The sequence below is a fragment of the Brachyhypopomus gauderio genome, chromosome 19 (assembly GCF_052324685.1).
Source record: "Brachyhypopomus gauderio isolate BG-103 chromosome 19, BGAUD_0.2, whole genome shotgun sequence".
NCBI classification, from domain to species: domain Eukaryota; kingdom Metazoa; phylum Chordata; class Actinopteri; order Gymnotiformes; family Hypopomidae; genus Brachyhypopomus; species Brachyhypopomus gauderio.
Genome location: NC_135229.1, coordinates 14,904,784 through 14,917,632, shown reverse-complemented (window position 1 = coordinate 14,917,632; position 12,849 = coordinate 14,904,784). Strand labels below are relative to the sequence as shown.

Below are 12,849 nucleotides of genomic sequence, written 5' to 3'. Positions count from 1 at the left end.
ATGGAATAGAAATGCACAGATGCATGTGGATAAAGTCTGGGGAAGGTTTACTGATGTGTGGACAACCCAAAACAGTCAATGAATGGTCAAAACCAGTACAGAGTGAACTAAAACACAAGTGAGTTAAGGAGTACAGAGACAGGTCAAATTAGTAACCAGTTAGGCAGAAAACATTCAACGAAACATAAGGGCAAAACCAATAGTTTTGTGCATTCCAAAAACTGGGTCAAGGACACAGAACACAGTCCTGAGAGGCGCTCAGCATGCATACAAATCACTGGCAAAACCTCGCAAATAGGAGATGGACCAAACTGGCTTATGCACACAGAGGCTAATTAAACACAGGTGAAACTTATTGGTACCATGGAGATGATGATGATGATGATCTCTGTTGTTTTCCTGGGGCATTGTGGGAAGTCTTGAGCAGTGAGGTTGGGAGAGATCTTTTTGATAATGTCGAAAGTGCATTTTTTAATTATCGTGCTGTTGATCCAGTTATAAATTTTTTAGAATTGATCCAAATTCAATTTCATGAAATGTACAGGATGCTTTTAACACTGCACAAATCAATTTAAAAATTTGCATTTGCATATTTGAGTTATTGCTATATAATCAAGCATAATACATTTTTGCCAAAAAAGTCACTAAATAAATCAAATATATCATCATCATCATCATCATTATTATTATTTAATAGTGAATTGTAACTCTCCTGGGGTTCCATCACATGGAGAGATTTGAAGTAATGATGTTCATGAACTCAAGGAAAACTCACTTCCACATCATCAGTGTATATATATTATATATATAAAACACCTTATATATATTGTTTATAAAGTTTATATGAAACACTCACCTCTCCTGCACCCTGGAACACGATGGTGTGATCTGACATTTTGGTCTTTGTAATGCGAAGGGCAACTAACAGGCCAGCCACTGCTACTGCTGCTGTACCTGGTGGGGGGGGGGGGGGGGGGGGGGTCATGGGGCAAATACAGGTGTCAGAGATGGAGTGTGTAACAGACATTCATATGATGAACTTGTCTTTACTTCTCTAACTACATGAGAGACTTAAGAGGGAATAGAGTTTGAATTTTAACTCTGTATTTTAGAAGTGAGAAGTGTCAGTTCCAGGTTTTTGCTGGTGTCCTCACCAGGATTTTGCTCAGGCTTCCTGGATTGTGTTGATTCCACTAATTTTACCTGGATTGCACTAATTAGAAAATCTAGCAAGCTTGAGCAAAATCCTGGTGAGGACTTTTACTCTCTTAACCTGGACACCTCTGGTTAGAACCTGAAGAAATGGCTGTATAGTATAATGGAGTCACTGGGGATGAGTTTTACAGTTTTAGGATGAGTTTTACAGTTTTAGGATGAGTTTTACATAGTCAGACATGCTGGCACTCTGGCTTGGGTTCATTTAGCAACTTCTCTGTTTGAATCTTATGTCTCCATAACACTGACATAGGGCATAACTCTGTAGAGAGTATGAGAGAAAGAAACCTTGAATGTCATCGTTGAAGGTGAGATACTTATTACGGTATTTGCTCAAAAGACGGAAGGCATTCACGTTGGCAAAGTCCTCAAACTGGATGAGACAGTTTATCCCGTACCTGCAGGTAATGAAAAGGTCAACACAATTAGACTAGAGACACAATCATAAAACCTTGACCACACTCATCCTTCACTCTCAACACATCTGATTAAATACTGATTTACTACAGAAAGATCAACATTTTGCATGTCACTGACCATACGTCACTGACCATACGTCACTGACCTAATGTGGCTGAAACTGGCCACTCCATCCTTGCACTGAATGTGATAGTGTTCATCCCTTCTTTTAGCTCTGGATCCAGGACCTGCTCTCTGTTACATCTTTTTAGCACTATCTTGATCTGCCAGCAGAGGGCACTATTGAACTGCATCCCTCAGTCCTCTGCTGAAGAAGGACCAACAGGATCCAGCAGTTGTCATCTCTGTGTTTTAGTGTGTGCACTAGTGTAACTGTGCAACCTCATCCAAACACATAGGTTTGAACCAGCTGTCATTTAATGTTTGCGCAGATAAAAAACTGATGTCCTCATTGACATTACTGGAGTAGTGTTATGGGTGACATTACTGCCTCTCCTGTAGGGGAGTGGAGTTCACTCCCTATCTGGACAAGCGCTCCATGCTGTATCAGTATGAGTGTTTGGGCAAGACTCTTATTAACTACCTTTGCCTGTGCTGTAAAATGCCCAAATGTGTAAAATGCATATGGATGAGCACATCTGCCAAATGTGTAACATGTCCATGATAGGATTGTAATGTGGGGGGTTGCCAACAGTGGGGAAAACCCCTTAGATGTTAAATATCTGGCTGTTCAACCCCCATTGTGTTTTTAAGGAGGGAAGAACCCATATGTCAGATGTCTGATGAAAACAAACAAAAACCTCTGGCAATATGCAGATAAAAACCATTCTGGAATTAAAATTAAACCCAGATTTTAATATATATTTACTTTTATTTATTTATTATTATTAAACAAAAAAGTGTGTGTGTGTATATATATATATATATGTATTTTTCATTATTATTGTTTTCCCCGCCCCTTTCCCTTTTTCTCTCTCTCCCCCTCTTTTCTTTTCTCCTCTTTTCTATATTATATCCTCTCATGGTCCACCTAACCCCAATAATTGTCATCACTTCGCACTTTATTATACAGAATTGTTATTATTTGATCTATTATTTGATATAAAAACAAAGTTGTCCTCCAAAGATGGGGGTGGAGGTGGGCCCAAAAAAAATAAAAATAAAAAATTAAACCCAGAGGAAAAAAATTAACAAAAAAAAGAATGGGAGGGGAAGAGGTGGCCATCTCAAAGAGTGAGAGAAATTACAACAAAAATTTCACATCTAACTTCCCTAAAACTAAAGACTAAAAAATCATGTAAGAAAAGGTTAGAAAACCTTTGAATGGCACAGGGAAAAAACAGATTACAAATGGAAAATAATCCCAGGAGGGAAAACAGGAGTAGGAGGAAAATTCCCAAGATACCATACCGGCTGACCTGTGATGCGAGAAGAAGACTCAGTAAGGAGCTGCTGAGTAGTCAGCCTATATAAAGCCCTCAAGGCAGGTGCATCTCATCCAGCCTAATTAGACTGGTTTAGTGGATCGGCTCTCTCTAGTGGTGGCTGGTGGTGTAGTCAAGGATCCAACCCTTACAGTACACGGTCCCAAACTAGCAGCACAGTCCCGACAGAAATCCCTAATCAAAGCTGGGTCCAGGAAGCATGCAACAAGTACTCACGAGCATTCCTCAGGACCATAACCTTCCCAATCCACTAAGTACTGGATACGACCATGCACCCAACGAACATCAATCATCCACGGAGCAGAAGGGGATGGCCGGGTCAAACTACACAGGTAGGAGACGTGAATTATGAAACGTAGGGTGGACCCGAAGAGTGACAGGAATCACAAGATGATGCATAACCGGGTTCATGCAGCGGACTTTAAAACGACCGACATAATGAGATGCCAGCTTCCGGGACTCTACCTGAAAGGGAAGGTCCTTGGCCGAGAATCATACCCATTGTCCTGGATGGAAGGACAGAGCAGGAAGGCGACAGCAATTAGCATTCCGCTGCTGTACCTCAGACGCAACCTGAAGGACCTTGTGTGCTCATTGCCAAGTACAACATCAGCTGACAAGGGATGACTTCATGGTCAGTGGGGGGTCAGTTCATAAAGGCATTTGAATGGGGACATCCCCAACATCCCCAGAGAGGAATGTTACAGAGAATTGTGGGTGTACTCCACCCAGATGAGCTGGTCAGACCAGGAGGAGGGATTGGTGGAGCAAACAGCGAAGTGGGCGTTCAAGGTCCTGATTAGCCCGTTCGGTTTGACCGTTGGACTGGAGATGAAAGCCAGAGGATAGACTAGCCATGGCTCCCAGTAACTTGCATAAGTCCCCCCAAAACCTACAGGAGACCCTGTCAGACACCACGTCTCTAGGAATCCCATGGACTCAAACAATGTCTGCTAAGAATAGTGAGGCTGTCTCCTTAGCAGATGGGAGTTTGGGTAAAGCAATGAAATTACTCACTTTGGAGAAGCGGTCAACAATGACAAGAATGACCATGTTGCCCTGGGATGGTGGTAGTCCCGTAATGAAGTGCAAGGAGATGTTCGGTTCCAAGGGCTCATTGTATGTCTGTCTTGATCCCCCATTGGATGGGCGCCACTATACGGCTAGCAGGAAGTATGGTGTTGGCAGGCTGCAAACTAGGAGAGGCTCTCATTGACGAGAGAGGATCAGGTTTGGAGTTTTTGGACCTGGGTCTATATGAGAGAGTGAAATCAAAGTGGGCAATTAACAGTGCCCACCTGGCTTGTCGGGCATTTAGTCATTTGGCTTGCTGGAGGTAGGTGAGGTTTTTATGGTCAGTCCAAACCAAAAAAGGGTGTTTGGCTCCCTCCTGCCAGTGCCTCCACTCATCCAGGGCCAGTCTGACTGTGATCGGTTCTTTATCACCTACATCTAGTTTTGTTCGGCAGGTGAAAGGCAGCACGAAAAGTAGGCACAGGGGTGTAGTGTCTGGGTAGGACCAGAACACTTGGAAAGAATGGCACCTACGCCTATGTCAGAGGCATCTACCTCCACAAGGAAGGGCATTTCAGGATCGCGGAGCCTCAACACAGGGGGAGAAATGAAGATATGTTTAATCTTGCTAAAAGGTCTCAGAGGAACACAGGAACTCTCCTGCAGTCTTTCTGGTGCATGTGGTAAAGGGAGCGGTTATAGTGCTAAAAGCTTTGACAAATATCCTAAAGAAATTAGCAAAACTCAGAAAGCATTGCACCAACCGCAGAGATGTGGGGCGAGGTGACCGAGAAACAGCCCAGATCTTGGAGGGATCCATACTCAGCTGATTACGGGAAATAACAAACCCGAGAAATGTTACAGTGTGGACGAGGAACAGGGACGTCTGTAGCTTGACAGAGGTGATTCTCCAGAAGGAACTGGAGAAGCCATCAGACATGAGTCACATGCTCCACCATGGTTTTACTGCAAATTAGTATGTTGTCCAGATACATGAACACATACCTATCCAGAACATCATTAAGGTATGTCTGGAAGATGGCAGGAGCATTCATCAACCCAAAAGGTATCACCAGATATTCGTAGTGCCCTGATGGGGTGATGAACGGCATCTTCCACGCATCTCCGGCTCTTATACGGATCAGACTGTAGGCACTACTCAGGTCCAGCTGGATGAACTGTAGTGCCTCAAATGCTGATGACATCAGTGGTAGCTGATTAGGGTCTTTAACTGATCTTTTTCACTCCTCTATAATCGATACAGGGGCATAAACCGCCAAGTACTGCTCAAGTGGAAGTAAAGGGGTTCAAATCACCCTGGTGATGCTCCCACAGCCTGGGCCATAGGAGCGGTAGGGACATCTGGGACCATCACAGCAGGAGCAGGTGGCTGTATAGCTGTGATGAGTCACTGCCACTGTGATAGTATTCGTTTCAGGGCTTGCCCATGCCTGTCAATAGCTGTTCCTTGACTAGACAGAGCCACCTTTATTTGGTCCGTCTCAAACTGCCTAATTGGGTCCATGTCTGGCTGAGTCTTTCTATAATGTGGGGGTGCCAACAGCAGGGAAAACCCCTTAGATGTTAAATAGCTGCCTGTTTGACCACCACAGGGTTTTTTAAGGAGGTAAGAACCCACGTGCTAGGTGTCCGAGATGCAAACAAACAAAAACCTCTGCTGATACAATGTGGGTAAAAAAAAACATTCTGACAAAATAAAACCCAGAGGAAAAAGACGAAGTATACCAGGGGAGCAGCTAAACCCTAAAACCAAAGACTAAAATAAGGTAAGAAAAGGTTAGAAAACGTGAAGAAATCAGATAATAAATGGAAAGAATCTCATGAGGGAAAGGAGCATTAGGAGGAAAATGTAAACTAATCAAGATACCGTACGAGCCTGTGACACAAGAACACTCGTGAAAAGACTCAGTAAGGAGCTGCTGAGAAGTCTGCCTATATAAAGCCCTCAAGGCTGGTGTATCTCATCCAGCCTAATTAGGCTGGTTTAGCGGATCAGCTGCCTCTAGTGGTGGCTGGTGGTGTATTCGGAGCCAACCCTTACAAGGATGACTTGTAAATGTGCCATATTTTGTCAATTGTGATTTTTACACCCCAATCGAAATTTGTCCTCCGCTTTTTTAACCCATCTGTGCAGTCAGAACACACACACACACATTAGTGATTACTAGGGGGCTGTGGATCACACGTGCCCAGAGTGGTGGGCAGCCCTAGCCCGGCGCCCGGGGAGCAGTTGGGGTTAGGTGCCTTGCTCAAGGGCACCTCAGTCATGGCCTCAGGTCTGGGAATCGAACCCACGACCCTCCGGTCACAAGACCAGTTCCCTACCACCAGGCCATGACTTCTGAATCTGTGTCCCAAATGGACTGGGAAAGATGTGAATCTCCATTGGTCCAATTCTGCTTGTTACTGTAATCAACAAATGTTGTTCTTAAATTCTGTTCTTAAGCAGAATCGTAAACAAAGTACCAGCTTGCAAGTATTCAGAATACCATCAGCAACAGATATGGTGTTATCAAATATCCCAAATATACCTTTTGTGAATAATCCAAAACTTATTTCCCCCTCTGTTTGCCCCCCTACTCCCATTTCTTGCTACATGACACATTAGTTAATGGATTAGTTAACTGCACTCCATTAACTTTGCTGTGGGATCTGACAACCTGAGGAGCCCATGCAGAGATGTGTCTGTGATTCCTCCTCCTGCTCCCTCACTCAAACAGGCCATCTGAGCCTGTCTCTCTCTCTGAGCCTGTCTCTCTCACTCTGAGCCTGTCTCTCTCTCTCTCTCAACCTGTCTCTCTCTCCCTTTCTGAGTCTGTCTCTCTCACTCTGAGCCTGTCTCTCTCTCTCTCTGAGCCTGTCTCTCTCTCTCTCTCTATCTCTCTTTCTCACTCTGACCCTGTCTCTCTCTCTTTCTCTCTTAGCTTGTCTCTCTCTCTCTGTCTGAGCCTGTCTCTCTCTGTCTGAGCCACTCTTTCTCTGAAAGACACTTTCTCTATTAGACACTAACATTCTCAGCCTGTCTCTGTCTCACTGTGGGTGTGTTACCTCATCTGTGGCCACTCCAGGAGATCAGGTTCACCTCAGCCCAGTAGGGCACTGAGACGAGAGACTATCCTGCACTGTAGGCTGCTAAAGTCATATGTGTGAGCTATTGGCTACCAGCACAAAGGAGCAGCACCCCCCCCCACAGACACACACCCCGCCTCTATTCTGGTCTGATTGTAAGCCTGAAGAACAATATTACTCATTCTCACCATGGGAAATCAGTCACCCAGCCAAGCAGGAGGAACATATGCATCTGCATGGTGTCCGGGTGTTGAGGGCTCATTGGGACTATTGCTAGGCATTTGCAGACCAGCCCAGAAGGGTTTTGTTATGCTAATAAAACACTCAAAATGGCTCCCCAGGATCAAGAGCGCGGGGGGGGGGGGGGGGGGTGTTCCTCACATTGTGGATTACTCGGACAGTCAGCGTGGGTGGGGGGATCTCAGAAATAGGAAAGAAAAGATGGAGAAATGTGAGATGTTTGAAAGAAACAAAAGCATGGCTCTCTCAGTGCCAGAGGCTGTGTGCTGAGGCCCTGCCGGAAGTGTAGTGAGCACCAAGGCCACGGTGCAGCTCCAGGAACTTCGGAGGAACCTCCACCCACACCACACCACCCGTCACCTTCTCACGAGAACGCCCAGGATTTCGAGGATCCATCCAAACACAGATGTTCCCTAACCCTAACCCTAACCCAGAAAGACACAGTCTATCAGCAAGCTTTACTGGATAGAACTTTGAATACACTCTTCACCCCCCCCCCCCCAACCCCCACTTCCGAGGCCGCACACACCACCTCCACAACAACCACTGGGGCAGGAGAGCATTGCTGCCTCCATCACTGTAGCAACAGGGTTGATGGACAGGGTGCCATAACAGGGAACTGAGTGGCCCTAATGAAATGATTTGCAGGGGTGTAGGACTGGGAGTATATCCTGGTAGGGGTTAGTACTGGGAGTATATCCTGGTAGGAGTGTAGTACTGGGAGTATATCCTGGTAGGGGTGCAGGACTGGGAGTATATCCTGATAGGAGTGTAGTACTGGGAGTATATCCTGGTAGGGGTGTAGTACTGGGAGTATATCCTGGTAGGAGTGTAGTACTGGCAGCCCCGTCGACAGGGGGGGACAACCGGGTCTGTTGTCCCGGGCCCCAGCGCCAGGGGGGCCCATCAAAGAGCCCAGCAATTTATTTTTATTTAAAGTCTATAATTTTAAATAATCTTGAAATCTTTCATTACTATAACTTTCTTTACTCAAAATAAGCTAAATGGCTAAAATATGTTTTTTTCTTACCTATCTGCATATTTTCCATTAAGTGCATACACCCCCGCCTCACACTGAAAAATGGTTTGATCCAGCACCGACTGTAGCCGGCTGGTACCCGCCCAACAGCGGGAAATACAGTGGTGGATCGTTAAAGTAAAGTAAATACAGAAATCTGGAGCACAGAAAAGAAAGGAAAAACATTTACCTGACGAATTTTAATGTTGCATTGTGTTCCAGATTTGAATAATGCTGAAATTTAGGCTAAAGTACTTGAAAATGCTTGAAATTGTAACTACTTCGTTTCACAACAAATAGCTGTCTGACTGAACAGTTCCTGGATTACGTTAACAAATAGGAGCCTCTTGTAATTCCAGGACAAAACATGAGAGAACGTGAAGACGTTAAGATTGGGTGTTTTGAAAATAAACAACCATTAAATAATGTGATAAAAAGCGAATTATTTTGAATCATTTCGAGTATATTTAACTTAATTAAAAAAAATTTTTTTTTAGTTTAACGTGCTGGGAAATATTGAAATGGACCTTTAAAGTGCTGTACAAGTGCTTTAATTCCACCTTGTAAAGGTGTATGAACCCTGCAAACGTGACTTTGTTCATTGCGCTGAAGCGCGGCGCGCGCGAAGTTAAAAAATTCGACAGGTGCACGACCTCGCGAATCGACAGCGCGTGAGGCCCGGTGGCGGTGCCATTGCGATTACGTAATTTTCGCCGCGCGGACCCTCGCGCCGCGCCGCGTCAAGTATAAACCAGTAAGCTGTCAGAAACAGCTTTGATGTGTGGCTATATTATGTACTACAGAGGAAATTCAAATGACGTTATCGGGGAGGGGAGGGGGGGGCACATGAAACTTTCTTGTCCCGGGCCCCAGCAAGACAGTCAACGGGACTGAGTACTGGGAGTATATCCTGGTAGGGGTGCAGGACTGGGAGTATATCCTGGTAGGGGTGTAGTACTGGGAGTATATCCTGGTAGGGGTGTAGAACTGGGAGTATATCCTGGTAGGGGTGTAGTACTGGGAGTATATCCTAGTAGGGGTGTAGTACTGGGAGTATATCCTGGTAGGGGTGTAGTACTGGGAGTATATCCTGGTAGGGGTGTAGTACTGGGAGTATATCCTGGTAGGGGTGTAGGACTGGGAGTATATCCTAGTAGGGGTGTAGGACTGGGAGTATATCCTAGTAGGGGTTAGTACTGGGAGTATATCCTGGTAGGGGTTAGTACTGGGAGTATATCCTGGTAGGGGTGTAGTACTGGGAGTATATCCTGGTAGGGGTGTAGTACTGGGAGTATATCCTGATAGGGGTTAGTACTGGGAGTATATCCTAGTAGGGGTTAGTACTGGGAGTATATCCTGGTAGGGGTGTAGTACTGGGAGTATATCCTGGTAGGGGTGTAGTACTGGGAGTATATCCTGGTAGGGGTTAGTACTGGGAGTATATCCTGGTAGGGGTTAGTACTGGGAGTATATCCTGGCCCCCTGGCCTGGAGCTCTGGAAGGAAGTTCCGTATATTTGGATCGCAGTTGTGACTCCCTGCTGGCCAATGTGGCCTGAATACACAGTGGCAGGAAATTATATTCCCCAATTATCAGGGCCATAAATTAAAAAAACATGTCTTTTAGCATGTGAAAAACAGTGTGCTGTATAGCTTTGTTTTGGACAACTTTGTGTGTGTGTGTGTGTGTGTGTGTGTGTGTGTGTGTGTGTGTGTGTGTTGTCCCTCTGCTTCCTGTTCTATTTAAAAGCATTTGGGGCCAGACAGGTGGCCTCATGGGAGATGGAGTCCTAGTAGAAGGGACAGGTGAGGAGTTTGGCCTTCAGAAGATCCCCTGGGGTCCCCAAACACCCCTCAGATCCAAGACAGTCCTCCTTAAACACATCCTGAAATGTGCACACTGATCAGGCAAGAAGATTTAAAAGGAACAATAAAATGAACCCAAATGTAGCATACATGGCACCATGTACACTTAATGTAAAGAGCATCTTGGTTTGAGTGCAATTCCCGTTACTCATCTTGCTCGTCCAGTTCTGAGGTGATGAGTTGGTTTTGGATACTGCAGGTTTACTGTAATATCTAAAATCATGACATTTTCTTGTATATCTCTATAGTGTGTAAATGTATATCCTGTAATGTTATGGGCATCCATGTTGAAGAAGTGGAACCACTTGAAAGCTGTTATTTGGATGATCTTATTTTTTCATTTTGAATGTCAGTTTGACAATAAAACTATACTTACTGTTTTACTGAATTATTTATTTAAAATGAGATTACATTTCTTAACAATTTGGAAAGAAATTTGGAAAAACATAAATGAAAATGAATTTTCAGGAAAGATTTTAGATGACATGACTTCCTAGCAGCCCTAATAAAGAAAGGCACCGCGTCTGGACTTAAAGGGCAGAATCTGGGGCAACTGCACAATTGTGAGTTTGATTTGACACAGATCCACTTTAAATATTTATGCTCTACACATGGAGAGTGATGATTTCAGCCTGTAATACCTTTAAGGTGGGTGTAAGGTTCTTTATTCTGTCTGATATCAGCCAACGTGAGCAGCTCTCAACCGATATATACGCACATGTACACTTCAAAGTTCATTTCCGAAGAATCAAACCGTCATCCAGAAAGTAGCAGCATACAACTTCTCTCACGGTATGAAGATTATTTGCTGAGCACATTGCTATGACAATGCTTCACGGTTGTCGTCATCTCATGCTATAAAAATGGAGTTGAGTTTATTAAATATCCCCAGACCATAATCACTCATTACAATCCCCAAACCCATAATCATTTCATTTTCCACCAAATCTGCTCTTTTGGGGAAAATAGTCCCATCGTTTTGTGTCTACCCGGTTATTATGGAGTCCTGGCTTCCCTGCCTGCCAACTGGAGACGAATCACACGCTGAGGTCTCGGACCTTCCGAACTCTGTTTTATGTAGCGTGAGGCCTGCACCACAGTGTTGGAGCGAGCGACGTGCGTCAGGGAGGAGGGCAGACGCACGGCCGGGTTCAGCCGGGACACTCGCGCTCTGGGGAATGTGCAGAGAGGTAGTCTGCACCACGACTGCTGAGGTCCGACTCTCTGGTGTCCACAGACCCGGACGCCTGCTCCCACTAACCCTGCATTCCTGCAACGCAACGACTCAGCTATGCACATAGAGCTTCAGGCCTTTCCATTAGAGCAGTAATGCAGGATCGAGGGAGAGAGAGAGAGAGAGAGAGAGAGAGAGAAGGAGAGAGAGAGGGAGAGAGAGAAGGAGAGAGAGAGGGAGAGAGAGAAGGAGAGTGTGTGAGAGGGACAGAGGGATGGTGAGAGAGATAGAGAGAGGGAGAAAGTGTAAGAGGGAGAGAGAGAGGGAGAAGGATATAGAGAGAAGGGGGTATGTGATATGTGTCCAGGTGGGCGTGCTGTACCTGTCTGTTACAGCCTTCATAAACTCATCAAGCAGCTGGTCATAGGCTGGTCCTCGGATTCGTTTGTGTCTCAGTCCTATGTACAAGGGGTCCGCCAGGAGTTCCTACACACAGAACATTATAATTCTGAAATGTAAACTTTTCATAAATCATTATGAATAAAATTAAATGCTACACTACAGTCAGTGCAATGCTTCATGGATCAGATTCATGTCTCAGAGTATCTGGAGTGAAAGGCATCAACTCTATATAAAATTAAAATTCAAAAGCAATGCTGGAGGTGCAGAGCAACAAACACAAGCTGTATTAACTGGTCTTGTCCTCACAAATGATCTACTGCAAGATTATTATAATCTACAGTAAAGTGTTTGCCATTTTGATAGCTCTTTTTTTTATAACCAGCTCCAAAAATAAAACCTTATGATATAAAAACCTCCCCACACTTCAGACACAAATATTCCACTGAATCAAGAAGAGGTCTGAGCCTCCCACATGCCTAAAGAACAGTGACAAACTGTACCTCAAAGTCCACAAGCAGGCACATTAACCACAAACACGTGGATAAGACACACCAATGCACTGACAGCTGAAGCCCCTTGTAAAATCCTCCAATGACGTTCACCAGACATTTTTGTCAATGGAGATTTGTGTAACACATCTGTGTGTGTGTGAGTGGCTGTGTCCATCCCCAACCCAAACCTCCACCTCAAACACAACCTCAAACACAACCTCCACCTCAAACACAACCTCAAACACAACCTCCACCTCAAACAAAACCTCAAACACAACCTCAAACACAACCTCCACCACAAACACAACCACAAACACAACCTCAAACACAACCTCCACCTCAAACACAACCTCAAACACAACCTCCACCTCAAACACAACCTCAAACACAACCTCCACCTCAAACACAACCTCAAACACAACCTCCACCTCAAACACAACCTCAAACACAACCTCCACCTCAAACACAACCTCAA

At 44.8% G+C, this 12,849-nt stretch overlaps 1 protein-coding gene across 1 annotated transcript in view; it reads right to left on the bottom strand.

The window, feature by feature from the left end:
• Window positions 1-12,849, bottom strand: part of me1 (malic enzyme 1, NADP(+)-dependent, cytosolic) — a 73,072-nt gene that overhangs the window by 4,167 nt on the left and 56,056 nt on the right. The window contains exons 6-8 of the mRNA XM_076981594.1: window positions 11,864-11,967; window positions 1,504-1,613; window positions 857-954 (exon numbers count right to left, since the gene is read on the bottom strand). Coding sequence (XP_076837709.1) covers window positions 857-954; window positions 1,504-1,613; window positions 11,864-11,967 — 312 coding nt within the window. The remainder of the gene's footprint in view (window positions 1-856; window positions 955-1,503; window positions 1,614-11,863; window positions 11,968-12,849) is intronic.